General features: G+C 35.2%; 5 protein-coding genes across 6 annotated transcripts; 2 read left to right on the forward strand and 3 right to left on the reverse strand.

The window, feature by feature from the left end:
- The first annotated feature begins 313 nt into the window (after positions 1 to 313).
- LOC109602805 (uncharacterized) lies at positions 314 to 8,224 on the forward strand. 2 transcript variants are annotated; one of them, XM_020019242.2, is made up of 7 exons: positions 314 to 441; positions 6,497 to 6,582; positions 7,010 to 7,231; positions 7,291 to 7,490; positions 7,541 to 7,658; positions 7,974 to 8,038; positions 8,093 to 8,224. In XM_020019242.2, the coding sequence occupies exons 1-7, from the start codon at positions 422 to 424 to the stop codon at positions 8,144 to 8,146; spliced, it is 765 nt and encodes a 254-aa protein (XP_019874801.1). In that variant the 5' UTR covers positions 314 to 421; the 3' UTR covers positions 8,147 to 8,224. The 2 variants fall into 2 exon arrangements, with proteins under 2 accessions (XP_019874801.1, XP_019874802.1); XM_020019243.2 differs by having other exon boundaries at positions 376 to 441; positions 7,541 to 7,654.
- Positions 735 to 3,715, reverse strand: LOC109602804 (uncharacterized). The gene has a single exon (XM_020019241.2). The coding sequence runs from the start codon at positions 3,703 to 3,705 to the stop codon at positions 826 to 828; it is 2,880 nt and encodes a 959-aa protein (XP_019874800.2). The 5' UTR covers positions 3,706 to 3,715; the 3' UTR covers positions 735 to 825.
- A 2,994-nt stretch (positions 8,225 to 11,218) lies between the features above and the next one.
- Positions 11,219 to 15,846, reverse strand: LOC109602795 (Werner syndrome ATP-dependent helicase). Its single transcript, XM_020019234.2, has 13 exons — positions 15,767 to 15,846; positions 15,652 to 15,697; positions 15,005 to 15,596; positions 14,754 to 14,953; positions 14,354 to 14,627; positions 14,115 to 14,297; positions 13,827 to 14,065; positions 13,580 to 13,778; positions 13,479 to 13,529; positions 13,223 to 13,428; positions 12,823 to 13,171; positions 12,013 to 12,143; positions 11,219 to 11,958 (listed from the first exon to the last, which is right to left on the reverse strand). Exons 1-13 carry the CDS (start codon positions 15,830 to 15,832, stop codon positions 11,324 to 11,326), a joined length of 3,171 nt encoding a protein of 1,056 aa, XP_019874793.2. The 5' UTR covers positions 15,833 to 15,846; the 3' UTR covers positions 11,219 to 11,323.
- Positions 15,847 to 16,527: 681 nt separating this feature from the next.
- Positions 16,528 to 17,812, reverse strand: LOC109602800 (probable cytosolic iron-sulfur protein assembly protein Ciao1). Its single transcript, XM_020019238.2, has one exon. The coding sequence runs from the start codon at positions 17,634 to 17,636 to the stop codon at positions 16,629 to 16,631; it is 1,008 nt and encodes a 335-aa protein (XP_019874797.2). The 5' UTR covers positions 17,637 to 17,812; the 3' UTR covers positions 16,528 to 16,628.
- An 86-nt stretch (positions 17,813 to 17,898) lies between these two features.
- LOC109602798 (F-box only protein 21) lies at positions 17,899 to 20,454 on the forward strand. Its single transcript, XM_020019236.2, has 4 exons — positions 17,899 to 18,301; positions 18,350 to 18,619; positions 18,688 to 19,892; positions 19,949 to 20,454. Exons 1-4 carry the CDS (start codon positions 18,150 to 18,152, stop codon positions 20,128 to 20,130), a joined length of 1,809 nt encoding a protein of 602 aa, XP_019874795.1. The 5' UTR covers positions 17,899 to 18,149; the 3' UTR covers positions 20,131 to 20,454.
- The last annotated feature ends 1,925 nt before the right edge of the window (positions 20,455 to 22,379 follow it).

Raw genomic sequence — 22,379 nt, forward strand, 5'->3', positions numbered from 1 at the left:
ATCAATCTTTCAAGCAATAAAATTATTTTAAACTTAATTAGTTTCACTACATTTTCATCAACTTAATTTTCGTACAATTTATTTAGAAGAGATCTGCCTTTTATAGGAAACATTATTTATGTACAAATTTTTTTCGTATATAAAAGTATTATAAGTATTATAAATAATGTTCTTTTATAAATAATGTTTTAATCATCATACACATTTACAAAAATTTTAAACATCGTTTAAATTTATTATTTTAATTTATATGTATTATTTTAATATTTTCTCTACCAGTATAATTATTAATTAACCTATTTTAAAAATATGAGTTTTCTATTGTCACATAAATTTCCATCAGTGTCAACTTCAAACTTAAAAATTTACAAAGTTATTATTTTTTGTAAAAAAACTATATGTGGTGCATAATTTTGATTCAATGGGAAATTTCGTTTCAAGGTAAGTTCTTTTTAAATTATTAATATTAGTTTTTCTTTACTTTAATAAAATTTTTTATATTTTTGATATATTTAATAACATATGATATTTATATAACATATTCAAAACATATAATTGTAAATATGTAGTATTCATTTACTTTTGATCTCAAAGCTAAATACTTATATTAGTATTTACTGTATAATTATAAATTTAAAATTTTTTAAAATATGACATTTTTAATTGTCATTCGAAATCCTATTGTTTAATGTTTCTTGAAATACAATTATATTTAGGGAATATAAACACCAAAATATTCATTAATTATTTTTATTAAATAGTACTAATTACAAGCATATAAAAAAGTATAAAACCTAACATTAATTAAGACAGACTAATGATGACTTAAGCATCGATATCGTTGTCGTTTTCAGTTTCGGTCTCGGCTTCCCTCATTTCCTTCTCGTTTTTCCATCCACCGGCTTCGGCTTCTCTCATCTCGTTCTCTCCCTTCCAGCCTCCGGCTTCAGCTTCCCTCATGGTTTCTTCTCCTTTCCATCCACCGGCTTCGGCTTCCCTCATGGTTTCTTCTCCTTTCCATCCACCGGCTTCGGCTTCTCTCATGGTAGGTTCGGCTTCCCATCCTCCGGTTTCAGCTTCTCTCATGGTGCCATCGCCTTTCCATCCGCCAGATTCCATCTCGGTTTGTGTAGTGCCAACGATGTGTTTGTCGCTGGTTTTGTCGTCCTTGTGTTCCTCGGCTTTCATGTGGTCGCTCCATTTGCTGGTTGAAGCCCTTTCGTGGGCAACAGTTTGCATCTTGTTCAAGGTGTGAGCTTCCTTGTCGACATTCTTGTCAGTATGGTGTCCCTCGTTTTCAGAAGCCCTGTAGGTTTGAGGGGGTGAATATTTAGCAGGAGCAGGGGCAGCATAAGCTGGAGCAGGAGCACTGTAAGCTGGAGCTGGGGCTGGTGCTGGTGCGCTGTAAGCTGGGGCTGGGGCTGGTGCGCTGTAAGCTGGGGCTGGGGCCGGTGCGCTGTAAGCTGGGGCTGGGGCAGGTGCGCTGTAGGCAGGGGCTGGTGCGCTGTAGGCTGGAGCTGGGGCTGGTGCGCTGTAGGCTGGAGCTGGGGCTGGTGCGCTATAGGCTGGGGCTGGGGCTGGTGCACTGTAAGCTGGGGCTGGGGCTGGTGCGCTGTAGGCTGGGGCCGGGGCTGGTGCACTGTAGGCTGGGGCAGGTGCGCTATATGCTGGGGCTGGTGCACTGTAGGCTGCAGCGGGTGCGCTGTAGGCTGGGGCTGGAGCTGGTGCACTGTAGGCTGGGGCAGGTGCGCTATATGCTGGGGCTGGGGCAGGTGCGCTATATGCAGGAGCTGGGGCTGGTGCGCTGTAAGCTGGGGCTGGTGCGCTGTATGCTGGAGCTGGGGCTGGTGCACTGTAAGCTGGGGCTGGTGCGCTGTATGTTGGGGCAGCTGGAGCCTTGTACGCTGGGGCTGGGGCGGAGTAAGCTGGGGCTGGAGCAGAGTATGCTGGGGCTGGTGCAGAGTAAGCTGGTGCGGCTGGAGCTTTATAAGCAGGAGCTGGGGCTGGAGCAGAGTATGCTGGGGCTGGTGCAGAGTATGCTGGAGCTGGTGCAGAGTATGCTGGGGCTGGTGCAGAATAGGCTGGGGCTGGTGCAGAGTAGGCTGGGGCTGGTGCAGAATAGGCTGGGGCTGGTGCAGAGTAGGCTGGGGCTGCTGGTGCCTTATAAGCTGGAGCTGGGGCAGAGTAGGCTGGTGCTGGGGCAGAGTAGGCTGGTGCTGGGGCAGAGTAAGCTGGGGCTGGAGCGGAATACGCTGGGGCTGGAGCTGGTGCAGAGTAGGCTGGAGCTGGAGCGCTGTATGCGGGTGCTGGTGCGGAGTAAGCTGGTGCTGGGGCAGAGTAGGCTGGTGCAGGGGCACTGTAGGCTGGGGCCTTGTAAGCAGGAGCTGGTGCGCTATAAGCTGGTGCAGGGGCAGAGTAGGCTGGAGCTGGTGCAGAGTAGGCAGGGGCTGGTGCAGAGTAGGCAGGGGCTGGTGCAGAGTAGGCTGGGGCTGGTGCTGAGTAGGCTGGAGCTGGGGCAGAGTATGCTGGGGCTGGTGCAGAGTAGGCTGGGGCTGGGGCAGAATATGCTGGGGCCGGTGCAGAGTAAGATGGAACCTTATAAGCTGGGGCTTTGTAAACTGGAGCAGCTGGAGCCTTGTAGACTGGAGCGGGAGCCTTGTATGCTGGTGCACTGTAAGCTGGAGGGCTGTATGGCTTATAGGCAGGGGCAGGCGCTTGATAAGCTGGTGGGTTGTACATGGGCTTTGGTGGGCTGTATGCTGGCGCACTGTACGCTGGAGCGCTGTATGCAGGTGGGCTGTAAGCTGGTGGGCTATAAGCTTGTGGTTTGTAGGCTGGTGCTGGGTAGCCACCGTAAGCTGGGGCTTTGTATCCATAGCTAGGGGCTGCAACATATTTACCGTAACTGGATGAACGGTACCCACCATGATATCCGCCTCCGTAGCCACTTCCGCCGTATCCACCTCCGTAACCACCATAAGCGGCAGGTCCTTGTGCGTAACCGGCCAAGTTTGGTTGGCATGTAATTACGACGCCGGTGTGTGACTTATCCTTCTTGGAGTGCCTCATGTGAGCGGTAGTCATATCTAAGTCATCTTCATCGGTGATATGTCTAACCACGGGTACATGTTCCTCTTCTTCATCAGTCTCACTGCTGCGGTAGTAAGAAGATGAGTGGGCTGCTGGATAGGGTTTGGCTGCCGCTGGGTAAGATGCTGGGGCTTTGGCGACAGAGTAGACTGGGGTCGCTGGAGCAGAATATGTCTTGACGGGGTAGGCTGGTTTGGCAGCTGGGGCGGCATAGTAGGCTGGCGCAGGGGCTGGAGCGGCTGCTGGTGCGTAGGCTGGCGCTGGAGCAGGGGCTGGAGCGGCGTAAGCTGGTGCTGGGGCTGGTGCTGCGTATGCCGGTGCTGGAGCTGGAGCAGATTGCTCACATACCTGGTAGGGTTGAGCTCCAGTTGGCTTGATTTCAACGCAGACGGTGGTGCCGTAAGACTTCTTCCTTCTAGTTACTTCAGTCACAGCGGTATCGGTTGTCTCTTGGAGTTTATCGAGTTCCTTGGCGGCTCCCAAAATTTCAGCGGCCTTTTCCAATTGTTCCTCTTCATTCTTATCGAGTTCGGTAGTTGTTTTCTCAATACCGATCTCCTTGGCAACGGTGTAGGCGATGAGACCTAAGACGAAAATGTGTGTGAAGACCCGCATGATTGTTCGAGTCAGACTGCTAGGTTTGAACTGATTACTGGGACGGTGCGGGTCGCTTTTATAATCGGATTCGCATTGCCAAATCAAAGTAATCAGCAATTTTGTCATACGCAGTATTAATTGAAAAGTAATTAAAAAATATTGTTTTATAATTATTAAAATTTACATTTAGAAATACAACTACTCATTTTAAATTTTAGATACATACAATTTTTGTATTATATCAAAATTCTCTTTACAAAATAAACAAAATTGCATATAAATCCACAGTATTATAAAATACCGTTACCTACAAATTTTTGTAAAAATTTAAATTTACATTTAATTATAAAAATATAATTATATTATATCAAAAAGATTTCTATGAATAAAATAAATAAATATATTTCTATTATTTTTATAATAAAAAAAATATATTCTATCATATTTTACATTTTATGAAAGTAATTATATAATTCTTACTTTTCTTTTTTTGAAAATGGCGAAAATTAAATTATTTATTATATTTCATATATTATTTATAATATACATTATTTTCTACAAAAAATGCTCAAATTATATATTAATTTATTTACTTCTAGTTTAGGAAAAAGTAATTAAAATTTCAATAATTTTATATTCGAATCTGTTACAAGATTTTTCTATTTTAAATTTTTCTCCTTTCTATAAATTATAAAAAAATTATTCTATTAAATTTTTATTGTTTTTTTTTTTCTTGTTTTATATTGTATTAACGTTAATTATTTTATTTTTTTAAGTAATAAATATTGAATAACAGACACAATAAACAATTTTGTTAATAATTTGATAATTACTAAAAATTAGTTCAATTGAAAAATTAGTTTTTTATTATATAAAACAGATTATTTAAATTTTCATTTTCTGATAGTCAATTTACACTTTTTATATTAAACATTAATCGAGTACAATTAATAGGGTATGTACAAGTTATTTTGATGTTTTTTAAATAAAATTTAAAACAATAAATTTTAATGTGTATATTTAAAAATTTATAAAATTGTAACATAATTTTTTTTAATATTTAAACTCAATTACAAATTATTTAATTATTTAATTAAAATAGTTTTTTAAAATTGTTAACAATCATTCAATAAATTGTTTGATACATTTACGAGTCAGCGTTTTTGCAGGTTGTTGTCCGCAAAAATGTACATGTAGTAAATTATATTCCATTATTGCAATATTGTTTAAATTAAAACTATTTTATTATTCAAAAAATTCTAATGCTTTATATATATATATAAAAAGTAATCACTTTATAAAAAAAAGTATTTTTAAAATTATAAAAATTTTTCATTTTAATACATTTTATGACTTTTGCCTTCTTAATTTTATTCATTAAAAATAAGAACATCCGAACATATTTTTAATTTTTATTCAAATAAATAAATATAAATATAATAAATCTAAAAATAATATAAATACTCCATAACAATGTGATTTTATAATGCCTCAGCCAAATCTAGCAAAATATTTTCGTCCCTCATTTTATTTTTCAATTGCTTTTGATTGATTTTCATTATGTGTTCACCTAACCTAGACTTGGTTTCCGGTACTGGTTCTTTTTTCTCCGTTTTTACTTCTTTTTCTTTTGTCTCTTCCATTTTTACTTCTTTTTCTTTTCTCTCTTCCGTTTTTATTTCTTTTCCTTTAGTCTCCTCCGTTTTTACTTCTTTTTCTTCCATGTCTGGATAATCTACATTTCCTTCATCCTTTTTGTTCTCCTCCTTTTTCTCTTCTTGTTTCACTGGCTGTACATTTTCTTTGGCGATGTTGTTATTCTTTTTGTGGTCTTTATGCTGCCTCCTGTTCTTCCTCTGGTTGTTCTGTTTTGGTTTTTTGGGCACCACTTGTTCTACTTTCTTCTCTACCACGACTACTTCGGGTGTGGTCTTTTCCACCACCTCTTCCACCTCGACTTTTTTCGGAATAATTTCTTCCACTACTTTCTTCTCTACCTTCTGTTCGGGGGCATCTTCTATCACAACTTCCTCTTTAACCTCTTCCTCCGGCGTTTCCTCGTCGAACGTCATCATTTCGAATCCCTTGAACTCCTCCTGGGGTGGCTGCAAGACGGTCTCGCCTATTTCAATGTTCTTAACAGCTGCAGCCTCCTCGGTCAGTTCGGACTCCTCCGTCGGCACCTCCTCGACGTAGGGAAAGTCGTCGTAGGGCACGATTCCCTCGGCATCGTCACCGAGGAAAATGTCCGGCAACATTTGCAACGCCTGGTCCACCACCGGGAACTCGTCGTACTTCCACAGATGCAGGGCGTCGTAATCCAATTTATCGTCATCGACGTCAAATTGATTCTTGTATGTTTTGGATGAGAGTCTCGGTTCGATTCGAACGGGCACTAAAACTTCTGGTTGGTCGGCGATCACGCAGGTCTCTTCTTCGGCGTTGCACACAAAACATTGCACTGGGGTGATCGCAGCGAGTGCGATGAGGAAGAGAACTGGATGCTGCATGGTAGCTTCCCTCATCTACCGTTTGATACGATTCGTTATAAGATTGTGGTTGATTATTATGCGTTGCGTGGGGTTTTAACCGTCCCTCTTTAGAACAAGGTTGTTTGATTTGTTTTATTTTGACTTGATGTTTAGATATGATTCAATGCGGCAAGGACGATACTGTTGATGTTTTCGATTTTTGATGCAACAATAAGCAGTTTACTAAATAATACATATTTTCCTCTGAATTCTTTAGATATTTTTTGTTAATCTTTACATTTTAAATTATATTTTATTACCCATTACTTATTTTCTAGGCTAAATTGTATTAGACAGAAGGAGGGTTCACTAAGTGATAAAGAATTAAGATCAGTCAGAGAAGTTATTTCGGCCTTACGAGAGAGTAAGTAAGTACAAATTAAATGTTTTAGATGCCAGTAGAGTTATTTAATAGCAATTTGTAAACCAATTTTATGTAATGCATCTTACTTATTTGTTATTTTTAAACTAGTTTTAAATATAAAATAATAAATAATTTGTTTTTTGATTAATTATAAATTATTGTATCCCCTTTTTGTTGATTAATTAATACATTATTATTTTTTAATTGGTGTGAAAATTTTATAATATTTATTTTGTAATTTGGTAATTAAAAATTTAATACTTCCTTCGTAATTATTTTAAAATTATACAATAAATTTTTAAATAATTCTGTTCTTTTCAACTTTATATCAAACTGGCTTTTTAAGAATTCTTAAATCTTAAAATTTATGTTAATTTCTTCTCTAAATAATTCAAAATAAATACATTTGAAATTGTGATTTGATTAGATGTCGAAGAAATTGGTCACGGATGGTTATTCAGACCCGGACCAGCGATGCACCATCAAATAGTGAGTGAAATGGTGCTCGCTCTCGAAAAGAGTCAGCCAAGGCACGTAGAACGTCTCCTGAACGACGGATTTCGCATCGAAACGGCTCAGGCATTGCTCATATACCTCAACAAAAGAGGCCAGCCTTTGGTACCGGAATATATACAGTCGCTGGCTTTAGGTTTTTATCATTTCACAATGTTGAGCCTATAATATTCGGAAAGGAACTTTGATTTGCAGACGCTCCCGACGATATTGCGCCGGAAGTGATCGCCACAGATGTGTTGGGATTGATGAAGCAAGACGTGCCTGAAAAGCGGCTCGAGCTGTTGATCTTGCTTCTGAATTTGCTGAACACCGTGATAAAATACTCCCCGTCCGATGAACTAAGAGGCAGCACTCTACCTTTGAGTATGCTCCCGTTATTTTTCAACATACAAGTAAATGTTTTTATTATTGTAAGTCGATTGAGCAACTTGTTACTTTATAGAATCAACACGTGCAAGACTGGAGAAAAATTGTGACCATTTTTGTGGAACTTATTCGGAAAGCGGCTACGGAAACTGAAGAGACAATCACCACCAGAGAATCGTCTTTTTCAAATGTTCGTAGGTTGATTTTTTTTAATTAATTTGTCCAAAACTATGTTAATTATTGAAAATTCACATCAATATTATTTAAATTTTTATATCCATTATTTACGAATATTTTTTATTATAAATTAATTCGCCTTTTTAAGTATTTCGCTGACTGTTTTAAAAAGCACCAGTCTTTAATAACATATTGCAATGTGGACAGTTTATAGTTTTGTTTTCAAATGTTGCCAATGTATGTGAATTGCTAACCTTTAGAATTGGGTCACTATTTTCAATTGTGAATTATTTACATTAGGGTCAATCAAACAGATTTTTTCAATTTTATAGGAGTCCGCAGATTCAAGGTATTCTTGATGTGCATTATTAACAAAACGAACAAATTTCGGTTTTTTGTAAGTTATCAAAAAAATTGAATTTAAATTTTCATTATCCATTAAATGTTTTAGGTATGCATATATTCATTAATAGGTATCAGGAGACTTTTTAAAAAACGATTATAGAATCATAACTGCTTATTTTACGTACAGTATTAAAAAATTGTATAAAGTGCAAAAAATAAAATGTATAACTTAAATTAGTGTCATTGTCCTTATATTTACAATTTGCCGATGCAGCAATCTATAAAAAATTGCATTGAAGTATCACAAACAGGGAAATAAATAATTTAATTCAACTAAAGGTTGTATTTAATTACAAAAAAATTAAATAAAAATAAAATAAATGAACTAAATAAATATTTTTTATAAACAACAAATATTAAACATTAATTTTATTTTATTTTTTGGCACCATCCATAGAGGCAACTTCTTTGTCTTTAATTTGTTGGTTGTTCTTCGTGAATTTTCGACGGTTTTCTCAGTTTTGGCATCGCATCCAATTTCTTTGTCTTTAATTTGTTGGATTTATCTTATGAATTTTCAACGGTATTCATCTCAATTTTAGCTTCAGATTCGATCATGACGTATTCAGTTGTATCATACTTGTACCTTTATGGAGGAATTAAATTCCTCCATATCATTGGGCGCAGTTTCAAGCAATTTATCTATTTAATCCGATTCTATTTCAATACTTTATCTTTAAAATTTGAAATCAAAGATGCGATATTTTGACATTCTTTTGTTATATTATTATCTTGAATAGTTAACAGTGCATCAGACGAAGTTATTTGTGCTTTAGTTTTCTTAATTACTCTGAAATATCACAAATAGGGAAATGTAAAACTTAATTCAACTAAACGTTGTATTTAATTATGAAAATATTAAATGAAAATAACAAACGAACTAAACAAATATTTATTACAAACAACAAATATTGAACATACAAATTAATTTTAATTTTTTTAGCGACCATCCATGGAGGCAACTTCTTTGTTTCTAATTTGTTGGATGTTTCTTGTGAATTTCCAACGGTTTTCATCTCAGTTTTGACATTTTTTACGTCTGGCAATTTCATTGTCTTTAATTCATATCATGCTCAGAAAGACCAATGGCACCTTCAGTTGTATCATACTTGAATCTTTTTGGAGGTGACACGTCGAATAAGTCAATGGTGGCGTTCGAATCAAATTCCTCCATACCATTCACAGCTTCAAGCAATTTATCTATTTCGACCAAATCTATTTCATCACTTGCATCTTTAAAATTTGAAACCGAAGATGTGGATTCTTGACATTCTTTTGTTGTATTATTATTTTGAATAGTTAATACATCAGAAGGAATTACTTGTGTTTTACTTTTCTTAAATTTAAATTTTGGTGTTTGCGAACCGGTTGTATTTTCTTTATCAACTATATCATGCAATTCTAAAACATTGCAATGAACAGCGTCCCTGTTCTTCGTAAAGAAGATTTAATTGTTGTAGATGTCTAATTATAACAAACGTCTGAACAACTCATAAATTTTAATTGTAAATCACCTAAAAATTTATTTTTTATTAAATTAAAATGATTTAAAGAATAGAAAAACTTACCAACATCGTGTATGGCTTTCAAAATAGTCACGAATCATCGACACCCAACTCAGAAACTTTTATCTCGTGTCCTGTTCTCATCATTGTAACTAAATATGATATGACTGAGAAAATTTTTATTTTCCTAAAACATAAAGCCATTACTTAATGAAGTGTTGGTCATTATTATAGCAACTTTTAAAATGTTATAGTCACAACTATTTTATTTAATATAAACTATTAAATTAATAGTAATTTACGAACGTTTTATATTGTATTTTAAAAAATAAATGTTCTTATGTTGTACACTATGAGATACATTTTTGTTAATCATACTTTTGTATCTTTATGAAGGCGATTTGTTGAATAAGTCAATGGGGCGCCCAAATTAAATTCCTCTACATCATTGATAACAGCTTCAAGCAATTTGTCTATTTGGTACAAATCTATTTCATCACTTGTATCTTTAAAATTTGAAATAAACATGCGGATTTTTGACATTCTTTTGTATATCATTATCTTGAATAGTTAACAATGTATCAGAAGAAGTCATTTGTGCTTTACTTTTCTTAATTGCTCTGAAATATCACAAATAGGGAAATAAAAAACTTAATTCAACTAAACGTTGTATTTAATTATGAAAATATTAAATGAAAATAACAAACGAACTAATTAAATATTTCTTACAAACAACAAATATTAAACATATAAATTAATTTTAATTTTTTTTAGCGACCATCTATGGAGGCAACTTCTTTGTTTTTAATTTGTTGGATGTTTCTTGTGAATTTCCAACGGTTTTCATCTCAATTTTGGCATCACATTCAGTGTTGGCATTTTTTACGTTTGGCAATTTCATTGTTTTTAATTCGTTGGATGTATCTGGTGAATTTTCAGCAGTTTTCATCTCAGTTTTGGCATCACATTCGGTCATGTCATTTTTTACTTTTTGCTCAGAAAGACCAATGGCAGCTTCAGTTGTATCACATTTGAATCTTTTTGGGGGTGACTCGTCGGATAAGTCAATGGTGGCGTCCGAACTTAACAACATCGTGTATGGCTTTTAAAATAATCACCCGTTTGGGATCATCGACTCTAACTCAGAAACTTTTATCTCGTGTCCTGTTTTCATCATTGTGACTAAATATTATGACTGAAAAAATTTTTATCCTCCTAAAACATAAAGCCGTTACGTAGTGCTTTATTGGTCATTATTATAGCAACTTTTAAAATGTTATACTAACTATTTTTTTAATATAAACTGTTAAATTAATAGTAATTTATAATGTATTTTAAAAAATAAATGTTCTTATTCTATACACTATGAGATACATTTTTCTTAATCATACTTTTGTATCTTTGTGGAGGTAATTCGTCGAATAAGTCAATGGTAGTGCCGAATTAAATTCCTCCATATCATCGATCGCAGTTTCAAGCAATTTATCTATTTGGTCCAAAACTAATTCATCACTTGTTCTTTAAAATTTGAAATAAACATGCAGATTTTTGGCATTCTTTTGTATATTATTATCTTGAATAGTTAACAATGCATCAGAAGAAGTTATTTTTGCTTTACTTTTCTTAATTGCTCTGAAATATCACAAATAGGGAAATTAAAATCTTAATTCAACTAAACATTGTATTTAATTATGAAAATATTAAATGAAAATAACAAACGAACTAATTAAATATTTCTTACAAACAACAAATATTAAACATACAAATTAATTTTAAATTTTTTTAGCGACCATCCATGGAGGTAACTTCTTTGTTTTTAATTTGTTGGATGTTTCTTGCGAATTTCCAACGGTTTTCATCTCAGTTTTGGCATCAGATTCGGTCATGTCATTTTTTACGTTTTGCTCAGAAACATCAATGGCATCTTCAGTTGTATCACACTTGAATCTTTTTGGAGGTGACTCGTCGGATAAGTCAATGGTGGCGTCCGAATCAAATTCCTCCATATCATTTACAGCTTCAAGCAATTTATCTATTTCATCCAAATCTATTTCATCACTTGCATCTTTAAAATTTGAAATCGAAGATGCGGATTCTTGAGATTCTTTTGTTGTATTATTATCTTGAATAGTTAATAAATCAGAAGGAATTGCTGGTGTTTTACTTTTTTTAAATTTAAATTTTGGTGTTTGGGAACCGGTTGTATTTTCTTTGTCAACTATATCATGCGATTCTAAAACGTCGCAATGAACAGCGTCTCTATACGAATCTGCATCAAATTCTTCGTAAGGTAGATTTAATTGTTGTAGATGTCGTCTAATTATAACAAACGTCTGAACGACTTTAACTTCATCGTAAGTTATTTCTTCCCCACATGCTTCTTTTATAACTTTTAATTGTAAATCACCTAAAAATTTATTTTTTATTATATTAAAATTATTTAAAGAATAGAAAAACTTACCAACGTCGTGTATGGCTTTTAAAATAGTCACGCGTTTGGAATCATCGACACCTAATTCAGAAACTTTTATCTCGTGTCCTGTTTTCATCATTGTAACTAAATATGATATGACTGAGGAAATTTTTATCTTCCTAAAAAATAAAGCATTACGTTGTGCAGTATTGGTCATTATTATAGCAACTTAAAATGTCAGTCACAACCATTTTATTTAATATAAACTGTTAAATTAATAGTAATTTACGATTGTTTTATATTGTATTTTAAAAAATATTCTATTATTCTATTCAATATAACATTTTCTTAATTGACTAAACATAACTTTAATTTTGAAACAAATTTTCGTTATTTAATTTAAATCAGTATAATTTTTACGTCGAATTTTTGGCACATAAAGAGCAGCATTCCCAAATTTTATATAGAGTGCCAGTTTTATTTACGTTTAATTTTCTTTAAAACACCAATAACTTTGTTATTCTCTATGGAACGCATTTATTTTTCTATCTGATATAATACAGTACATTTTTGTAAAATCTCTATTGAAAATAATAAAATAATTGATATTTCACACAATAGAATTAGTTATAGTTTCTTATAGGATGATCTTTGGTTAACGTACGCCAAAATTTTCAAACATCAAAATGAGAAAATTTACACCAATTTAGTTAAACTACCAATCTGCCAATATTTTTGAAAAAAGATTATTAACTCAAAACCTATTGGGTTTGTAGAATTTAGCAATCTATGTTAGTTTTTAATATTTTGAAAAATTTATATAATTATCGCCACTACTACATAACTACTGAATACTACCTTATATGGGCGACTTCTTCTAAAGTCTTGCCAGAGCGAAGCAACTCATAAGTTTCAATCATTGTACGACTGACATTCACATTTGGCAACGGATTTTTTTCTAAAAGACTTTTAATAGAACCATCTTTAGGCGATTGCTGGTTTTTATTTTTCAAAACCGCCAAATCGATTACGTCAGGGATGTTTTTGAATTTTTCAGTGCGTTCGGCTCGAGATTTTGCGTAGCTTTTGATGTCGATCAAAGGTGGAACGTAGGCGGGTACTTCGGAGGACAATCCACACATGATTCGGACAATCGACACAAACTCACTGCCGAACCTTCTAATCTTCCCTTCCGCAAAGCCCTCCACTGAAAAAACACTCGATTATAAATAAAAAAGGCAATAACCACATAACATACAATTGCAACTAATCAATTCAGGGATGGTTTTAGGTTTACGCTTAGCCATTTCAGCTAGCGCAACTTGAGTGGCTACAGTGTAAGGTATTACGCCGTTTGATGTGGCTAAATGATTGCGTTTATCCAATAATAATCTGTACAGTTTCGTGTCCTCTTCGTTCAGATTATCTATATCGACTTTACTGCCCATATCTTGACTAGTACTCCTAAAATGTTATGAATAATTAAGTATTTAGTTTTGTAAATGATTACATACGGTTGTGTTGAAAGCTTGCTGATTTGAGAGCTTTGACTTAAGCTAGCATCCCTAAAAAATGTTGTGCATTAAACATATATTAATGTATAATTTTTACATACATAACATGCTTAGGTTTCTTAGACAACATTTCCAATAATTCGGGTATAGGTTCCAATTTAATTTTAAGATTACTGTCATTATTTAGGTCCGACAACGTTTTCTTTCCTTTTAGGCTCAAACTGTAGACCACAAAAGTATATTTGGCACTGCTTGTCTTTACTTGTTTAGTCAAAAATCCCTCAATTGCCATCATATTAGCTAAAAGCACTTATTTAATAAATAGTTGTTACTTTGAGAATTAGTTACCAAAAGCTTTCCACCAGCGTTCTGATTTATGTTTTCCAAATCCATGGCAAGGATGTTCCTGATATTTCCTGGGCAGTTTAGAGTTTTTCGAGCCGCGCAAAAACCATATGTACAAACTTGTAGTGTGCTCTCCATTCATTATATCAACAGTGGATAAGTAAATTTTAACTTCTTCAGTAAAATCGTATAAACCATTGCTGTCAAGGCCTTCATAGAGATCTTCAGGAGCACCATTTTTTCTACAATTTTTTAGTTTGTTATTTGTATTAATAGTATTAAAAATATTACAGTTTTGTACAATTATCGCAGCATAAAGTATGACAAGGGACCGACACATCGGCGCCTTCAAAATGAGACAATACAAATTTTCTTCTGCATCTTGAAGAAGTCAGATATTTGATAATTTTAGTCAGCATTATCTCTTTGGCAGCCTTATTTTTTTCACTTCCATAACCTTTTTCTCTGATCATCCTACAAGCATTTTAACGTTGAAAAACAATACAAATAGGCGGTTAACATAACTAAACCTGTGCATATGGAAATCTCGATCGGCATAAAAACAAACGCATTTGGAGGGCATGCCGTCCCTGCCAGCTCTGCCCACCTCTTGATAATAAGACTCTAAACTGCTCGACGACCCGTAATGGACAACGTTTCTGACATCGGGTTTGTCGATGCCCATACCAAAGGCGATTGTCGCCACAATACACTCCACCTTATCCATGATGAACTGCTCGTGCGTGTCCTTGCGTTTGGACAGACTTAAACCCGCGTGGTAAGGAAGGCAATTTATGCCGCGAGCTAAATACAACATAATATAAACTATGAAGACACAATAATGTAACATAAAATGATAATACAGAAGTTTGTATAGTGTTAAAGTTAAATTCATGACTTTTATTATACATAAGAGTAAAAATGAAAAACCTTTTAATTCAAAAGCGACTTCTTCAGTATTTTTTCTGGTTATGCAATAAACAATGGTGGATCCACTCAGACACCAACCATTATCTTCCTTTTTCATAACATGTTTCTTTATATCCTCATAAACCCCATAAACACTTTTGGGGTGTACCTCAAAGTACAAGTTAGGTCTGTCAAATCCAGTACAAGGCATTAGTGGATTCCTAAAACAATTGTTATAAAAAATTGTCCAGTATAAATGACTTCAAAAGCACTTTAAATTTAATGAAGTCACAATGTCATTCCTGACTTTTTGGGTGGCAGTGGCTGTGACAGCCAAAATTGGAACATCTGGCATCATCTTCTTCAAAACCCCCAGTTGTCTGTATTGGAATCTAAAATCATGGCCCCAACTACTCACACAGTGAGCTTCATCGATGGCTATTAAAGTAATAGATAATGCCTCTTTCATTCTAATTAGAAAATTGTTGCCATAATCTCCGGTCACAAATTCAGGAGTGCAATAAACCAGTGAATATTTGTTTTCTAATATGTCCTCAATGGTCTGTTGTTGTTTGTCATTTGCTGAGCCTAACAGACATGCTGGTATGTTTGTTACTTTCAGTGACAAAACTTGGTCCTCCATCAATGAAATCAATGGGGATACAACCAAAGTTACTCCACCAATGTAGACTGAAGGAAATTGGTAGCAGAGTGATTTTCCATAGCCTGTGGCCATAATTGCACAAACGTCTCTTCTATTGTTCATTATAGAATTGATTATTTTCCACTGAAAAGGTCTGAAGTTTTTATGTCCAAAAATTTTACTCAGCACCTCCAAGTGTTCTGGTCTTGGTGCATCTTTTTCTAAAATTGTTTTATTCATTACAGACTAAGGGGATGCGTATTAATTATTAATTACCTTCTATTTCACATTGAGTAGGTTTTATATACTTTTCTTTCTCATTCTAAAATGATTTAAATGAATAACAAAACTTGCTAATTAATTAATTAATTAATCTTGACTTAATACGTACATTATCGATATCTCCGTCCCAATCCGAACTAAATTCATTAAAAACAATATTGTCTAGCGGTTCCATGTTTATTTTGCAAATATTTCGACAATAACCAAATTCACATTTCAGCGGTTTTTTGAATGACAGTTCTCATTATGTAAAAATATCGTTTGTTCAAATATGGGTGGGGGAAGGAATTATTATATTTTTCATAATTGTCTTCTTGGATAGTTTATTACATTAATTTTTTATTATTTCTAATTCATTTTAAGGATAACCTCTTGAAGGTAATTTTTATTGCCATTCTGATATTGTGATAGTAGAATTTAAATTACAAGGTGTTTTTAAAATGGTGCTCAAAATTTGGAAGAATTTGTAAGAATATACATTATGAAAAAAGATTTTTACATTTAATTGTAGATGTGTATTTTTGGATAATATATGCCAAATTTACAAACACGATTTGACCAAAAATTAGGGAAATATCGGAATGATTAAATATATTATTAATAGTAAATTAATTAATATTTTCCATATTTTATGTAAATTATAGAAAAGTAAAATATTTCTAAAGATTAAAAATATATTTTTCTTTAATTACTTACCATATATTTTTCTTTGAAAGTTACACAAAAAAAAGTAAAATTATAAAAATAAACTTTTTTTTATTTGAATCAATATTTATTATGAAACTAGAAAAATAAAAAAAATGTTTAACAATTATTATACTAAAGACAATGCTTAACATCTAACAAAACACAAAAAAAATACTCACATAATAAATTAATAACATAACTTTATTGTTCTATAATTTTACAACCTAATCTACAATTTAGAAACAAGTAAAAATATACAATTTTAAAACTTGGATCAACCAGGATTATTCCACAACTTTCCACAATTTAATTTCTGCATCGTCACTACATGAAGCCAACAATCCAGGAACTTTTGGATTCCAAGCAACACAATTCACATCTTGACTGTGGGCCTTTTCTACTGTTATTATTAAACTAAATGTTGGTGCATTTGGATCACAGTTGTCATCTTCTTTAAATATCCTTATGGCATCATCTCCACATGCAGTAGCTATTAATCCTGTATTGGGACACCAACTGATGTCATATACAGTCCTAGTGTGATGTCCGGATAATGTACAAACACATTTCCAGGCTGGTTCATTGTCTTCTGTTGGTATTCCTTCAGGATTGCCTGGTGGATATTCCTTCCAGATTTTCACCATCTTATCATCACTGGCTGAAGCTAATCTTCCTCCAGTCTTGTCAAAACATATACTCCACACAGTGGACTCATGTCCAGACAATGTGTTGCAGCAAATCCAATCCCCCAATATTGTGTCATCTCTGAACATTTTAACGGTGTTGTCATACGACGCCGACGCCAGCAATTCTTTAGTGGGGTGCCACACGATCTTTTTAACGTCTTGCGTATGCCCGTTTAAAACAGCAACGCAGTCATATTCATCCTCACCGGCGACTTCCCAAACCCACACGGACTTGTCTCGGCTGCACGTCGCCAAATGATTACCGGCAGACGAATACGCCACACTTTTTACTTCGTTTTCGTGCCCCTCGAGCGTAACATTGCACACGAACTCCCCGGATTTCTTGTCCCATATGCAGGTGGTGGCGTCGAAGCTGGCGGACGCCAGAAAATCGCCGCACGGTGACCAAACCACCTGTCTGATTGTCCGTTTGTGGCCGTCCGTCAATACGATTTTGTTGCTCCACTTGGAGCCGTCCTTTGACCAGATTCTGATCGACTTGTCTTCGCCGCAAGACGCGAGCGAGTCCCCGTTCGGGTGCCAGCTCACATTCCATACTCGACCCGTGTCCTTTTTGAATGTTTGTATTAGTTCTAGCCGTGACATGGTTTTTTAAAATGGGGGGGCTGAAATCTTAGGTTAAGTGGTTTGTGGATATTATAAAGATGGATTCACATTTATTAAATGCGAATATTAACTAATTTGTTAACCACCTGTAAGAATTAAAAAAAAAATTAATTGTATTCCTATTAAATTAGTTTTTTAACCGTCTTTAATGAATAAATATAAATAAAACGTATGATTTTGGTTTTATATTTTTTAAATACGTTAGTTCAAATTAACCTTAAGTATATTCATCATATAATCTTTTATCATTTACAAAAGAAAAGCAAAAGCAATATTTAGTTAACGCTTAAAAACAAATTTAAATATCATTATTAAAATTATCTTGGTTTGTATCACAAATGTCGCGCATTTAAAACCTTTTAACCTCGCAGACATCTTTGGATATGTCAAAATTACGTCTTTGTTATCAAACAACATTTGTTTTGAAAGTGAAATCGCCGAAGATGCAGCAGTAACAAGATTCAATATTACTTGAAAACAACAAACGAGAAGATGGACAAACTGCCAATAGAAATTCTGGAAAATATTGCCTGTGATGGGGCGTTAAGCATAAGAGACGTCGTAAACTTGTCGTCAACATGTCACTATTTAAGAGATATACTCCTTAGCAGCAATGTGGTTTGGAAACAGAAGTTTTGCCAGAGGTAATAACCACAACCAGGCATCACTTCAACTAACAATCAACATTTCAGATGGCCCAGCTTGACTAAAAGGATGCCAGCCCAAGTGCAGTTCTTTGATGAGACCCGACACCTTATGGAACTTAGAAATAAAACCAGATTAATGTTGGAGACAATGTCTCCAAGATTTTATAAAAAATCCCAACTCTCAGAGTCTGATCTTCAAGAATGGGAAGCATTAGTTGATGAACATTTTATGAATTACTATTATTTGGTGTATGATCTAATGCAAATTGTTAATTGCAAGGATAATATTCACACTATGGAGGTGATACCTTTAAAGTAAGTAGAATTGGGATTGTTTTATTATAATAAGGAATTGTTACTAGTTTAACCACTGCTTATTTTAGTACACCTGGCAATAAAACAATGCAGTATTATTCAAGGAAAGTGCTGAGATTCATAAGACAGGTGCACTTGTCCCAGGTGTGGAAAGAGTACATGTCTCAGCCAAGCCACTTGCAAACATTAGAAATAGGTGCCACAATAGTGGCGCAATGGTGTCAACCAACAATTGAGATCAGTTGCGACAGCATATCTGATGCCCTAGATGCGCTGGCGGAACAAGTTAAAAAACGTTTGAAAGAAGTCTACCCCTTTCATTCACTGCTGCAACTTCCACCTAGTGTTATGAGCAGATGGAAACATGAAAAGCTGAATCACAACCAGTTTTCGGCGGTGGAGAATCGCCAGCTAATGACCACATTGAGGGAGGAGATGTTCGTTAATCTTGGTTTCAAAGGCAACAACCAAACTTACTACATGCCCCGCAACTCGTTCATCAACGCAGTGCTGGAAACTCGTGAAGGTTTACCCATAACATTGTCCGTTATCTTTGAAGCGGTGGCGCGTCGTTTGGGCCTCAAATGCGACCCCATAAACGTCCCAGCCCATTTCCTGCTGCGTTTCGCCGAGTCGAAAGATTCAGACTGGTACTACGTTGACGTGTTCAACGGCAGGAACGTTGTGAAAAGGGGCATGTGCCCCCACAGCAAGGGTTCTGCTTGGTACGCGACTGCCACTGCGGCGGAGGTGGTCGAAAGGATGGCGAACAACCTGGAGGTATCCTCGAGGCAGCATTCCCATCCTAACGGGCGCATAACCCGTGTCCGCTCCGCCTTGGAGCTGCTCAAGCTGGTGAACCCCCAAGATTTGTCCGCTATCGTGAGCCTGGCCCGCCTGTACATGTTGCACAACATGGACACGAAACCGCTTGAGAACTTCCTGTTGTCGCAGAACTTTCAGGTGCCCGAGCAGGCGCAGCGCGTGGTGGCGATGCTGCGCGACTACCAGGCGCACCACGCTCGTCACGACGACGATTTGTACGCGAAGATCGAGGCCGCACGACGCACTGACAATTTGAAATACGCCGTGGGCATGGTGATGTCACACTTGACACTCAATTACAAATGCGTGATTTACGATTGGGATCCGATCTGTTTGGCCGATCGCGACTGGCAGATTCAGAACAACGTGGACGCCTTGTCCATGAAGACGGAACAGCCCTTCTATAACGTGTTGGCCGAGGATGGATCTCACAGATACGTCGCACAAGGTACGCGCACGGTTTTTGACGTGTTAAAATGTTTTTATTGTTCATTTGTTTTGTAGAAAATTTAAGACCTTCTAATCAGGTGGGATATCTGTATTTGAACGAGGAGGTGGGAAGACATTTCTCACATTTCTTTGAGGTGCTCTACGTTCCGAATGCGGAAAAGGAGAAAGAGTATCCGGACGACAAACATGTGCGGCATATGTATTATAAACAGATTACCAGCGGTAGTCACAATTAATTTATTTTGTTTTTATTTTTTAAATAATTATATTTTATCTATCAAAAGTTGTTGTGTCTGGGGACAGAACAATTTTAATTCGATACATACAATTTTTAATTAATTGTCTTTCTGAATTTGTTTCGACTGTTAGAATATAACTATTTTAATTTGATCCATACTATATATGTTACTGTATTTTTTCTTGTTAACTAGTATCAAAATTTTAAGTTTTTTTGTTGAAAATAGGGTATATTGTTGTTTTGTAATAAAATACACTTCATTTAAATTTAGAACAATGTAAACAGTACATTTATTTTTTGTATAATATACTTTTAAAAATAATATATCGCTTTAATTAATTGTGTTATGATTTGTTAATAAAATTTATGCCGTAAATTAAAAAAAAAACAAATTTAATGTATTTAATTTATTTACATTTAATTCTTAATCAATACAAATTGGAAAAATAATTTCAATTAATTACAAAATTCTTGATTCTTATATGTAAACAAAAATAACTGATAAAAAATTAAATATGGAAATTTTCAACTAATTTACATATTTAAATTTAAAAAACTTTAAACAGTATTGGTCATAATTACAGTAACTTAACAAAGTACGTTAAAAATATGTATGAAGGCATAGTAATGATTTAAAGAAGATATTAAGATTTACTTATCCCTGTTAAAATAGAGTTGCCTGGATTTTCCGATCAATTTTATCCCAAAGAATTGAGGTCTAGGTTTTATGCTTTGCTAAGCAAACCATTTATTAACTAACATAAGGCCTCCTTCCTAAGGCTTCACAGTAGGTCTAGTGTATATGGGATTATACCTTCCATTAATTGGTCTTCTCACCCATGAAATGCCATCAGATCTAAATAATTTAAATCGAGTTTCATTCATTTCCTCTAACTAGTTCTCTTACAAAAAGTAATCTCGCTGCCCTATTTTTTGCAGAAATCAAGGGTTTCTTTGCTGATATTCTACCACAGAAACTTTTAGTCTTCGTTTTATGGTACTCACCGACACGCTGACTGTTTATTTTTTGATTTATGTGGAATGCACTGATAAAAGGGTGCAAGCATTTTTATTTTCCTGTCCACGGCTCTGTTAGTTTTCTAGCATTTTTGGGAACTGCTTCCAGTGTATTCCTTCTGTTAATATTGGAAATCATCCTAAAAATGGTCGATTTGTTTAAATTTAAATCGAAAGATAATCTACGTGAATTGGATCCATTTAATAATAAAGGCGTAACAAAAATAAAAATATGGGCTAATATTCAAATTAATGTTATATTGTAAATGTCGAAAAATTAAATATATCCCTATAAATATAGTGAGTATGTTCTCCACTACTTCTTCGAAGTTCGGCGCAACGTTGAAGCATTGATTGTGTCAACTAACTGATCAAGTCTTGGAGTACATTGGTTCCATTCTCTCTGAAGCTGTTGAGCTGTGTTAATTCTTGAAGGTTATTTGCGGGTACTAGATTTTTTATGTGTCGCCCTAGAATGTCCCAAAGATGTTCTATTGGATTCATATCAGGACTATCCCCCAAATTATGTTCTGGCAGTGTATGATTCTCCATTAAAAAGGTAACACAATAGATCTTCCTCCAAAAACTTTTCTCACAGCTACAGTTGTATTAAATATCGTTCTCCTTGGCGTCTACAGACCAAACCTGAATTCTTCTGTAAAGAGAACCTGACTCCATTGGTTCATGTTCCAGTTAATGTGTTCATTACTGAAGTTTCTTCTCATTCTCCTATGTGCTCTGGTTAATTCAAGAACAACATCTGCTCGTCTTGAATGTAAATTGGCTTCAAGAAGTCTGTTATCAACGGTTTGAGTAGATAAATGTGTCCCTGTGGCCATAAAGAAGGTATCCTAACTGGCGAGATATTTTTGTTCGCTCTTGAACTGACATCTGAACCAAAGTCGATCTTCTCGAGGAAGTTAGTCATTGACGAGCAGTATGAGGTACCTATGATACCAATTTCTTTGCACCGACTCCACAATCTGTGAACAACCGACTGACTTGTTTGGGGCAAGTTGGCTACGTATTTCTGCGATTGACCTTGGAGATATCCAAAGGTCCTAACAGCTACATCTCGATTGAGATGTCGTCTTTGTACAAGAGCATCATTGTTCATGAGACATCACGGTGAAGACAACCGATAAACAATGTTATTCGTGAATTAAACGAGTCTATTCTGAACCATTTTTTGATACATTTCAATTATTTTAATTTTTATACAGATATTTA

The sequence above is a fragment of the Aethina tumida genome, chromosome 5 (genome assembly GCF_024364675.1).
Source record: "Aethina tumida isolate Nest 87 chromosome 5, icAetTumi1.1, whole genome shotgun sequence".
NCBI lineage: Eukaryota > Metazoa > Arthropoda > Insecta > Coleoptera > Nitidulidae > Aethina > Aethina tumida.

Coding starts and splice junctions, on each gene's coding strand:
- LOC109602800 (XM_020019238.2), bottom strand. CDS start 17,636: ATGTCACGGCTAGAACTAATACAAACATTCAAAAAGGACACGGGTCGA.
- LOC109602798 (XM_020019236.2), top strand. CDS start 18,150: ATGGACAAACTGCCAATAGAAATTCTGGAAAATATTGCCTGTGATGGG. Junction 18,302..18,349: donor AAACAGAAGTTTTGCCAGAG/GTAATAACCACA, acceptor TCAACATTTCAG/ATGGCCCAGCTTGACTAAAA. Junction 18,620..18,687: donor ATGGAGGTGATACCTTTAAA/GTAAGTAGAATT, acceptor TGCTTATTTTAG/TACACCTGGCAATAAAACAA.
- LOC109602805 (XM_020019242.2), top strand. CDS start 422: ATGGGAAATTTCGTTTCAAG. Junction 6,583..7,009: donor TATTTCGGCCTTACGAGAGA/GTAAGTAAGTAC, acceptor TGATTTGATTAG/ATGTCGAAGAAATTGGTCAC. Junction 7,659..7,973: donor ATCGTCTTTTTCAAATGTTC/GTAGGTTGATTT, acceptor TCAATTTTATAG/GAGTCCGCAGATTCAAGGTA.
- LOC109602804 (XM_020019241.2), bottom strand. CDS start 3,705: ATGCGGGTCTTCACACACATTTTCGTCTTAGGTCTCATCGCCTACACC.
- LOC109602795 (XM_020019234.2), bottom strand. CDS start 15,832: ATGGAACCGCTAGACAATATTGTTTTTAATGAATTTAGTTCGGATTGG. Junction 14,954..15,004: donor GTGACTTCATTAAATTTAAA/GTGCTTTTGAAG, acceptor CAATTGTTTTAG/GAATCCACTAATGCCTTGTA. Junction 12,144..12,822: donor GAAGAAGTCGCCCATATAAG/GTAGTATTCAGT, acceptor TTTATTTTTTAG/GAAGATAAAAATTTCCTCAG.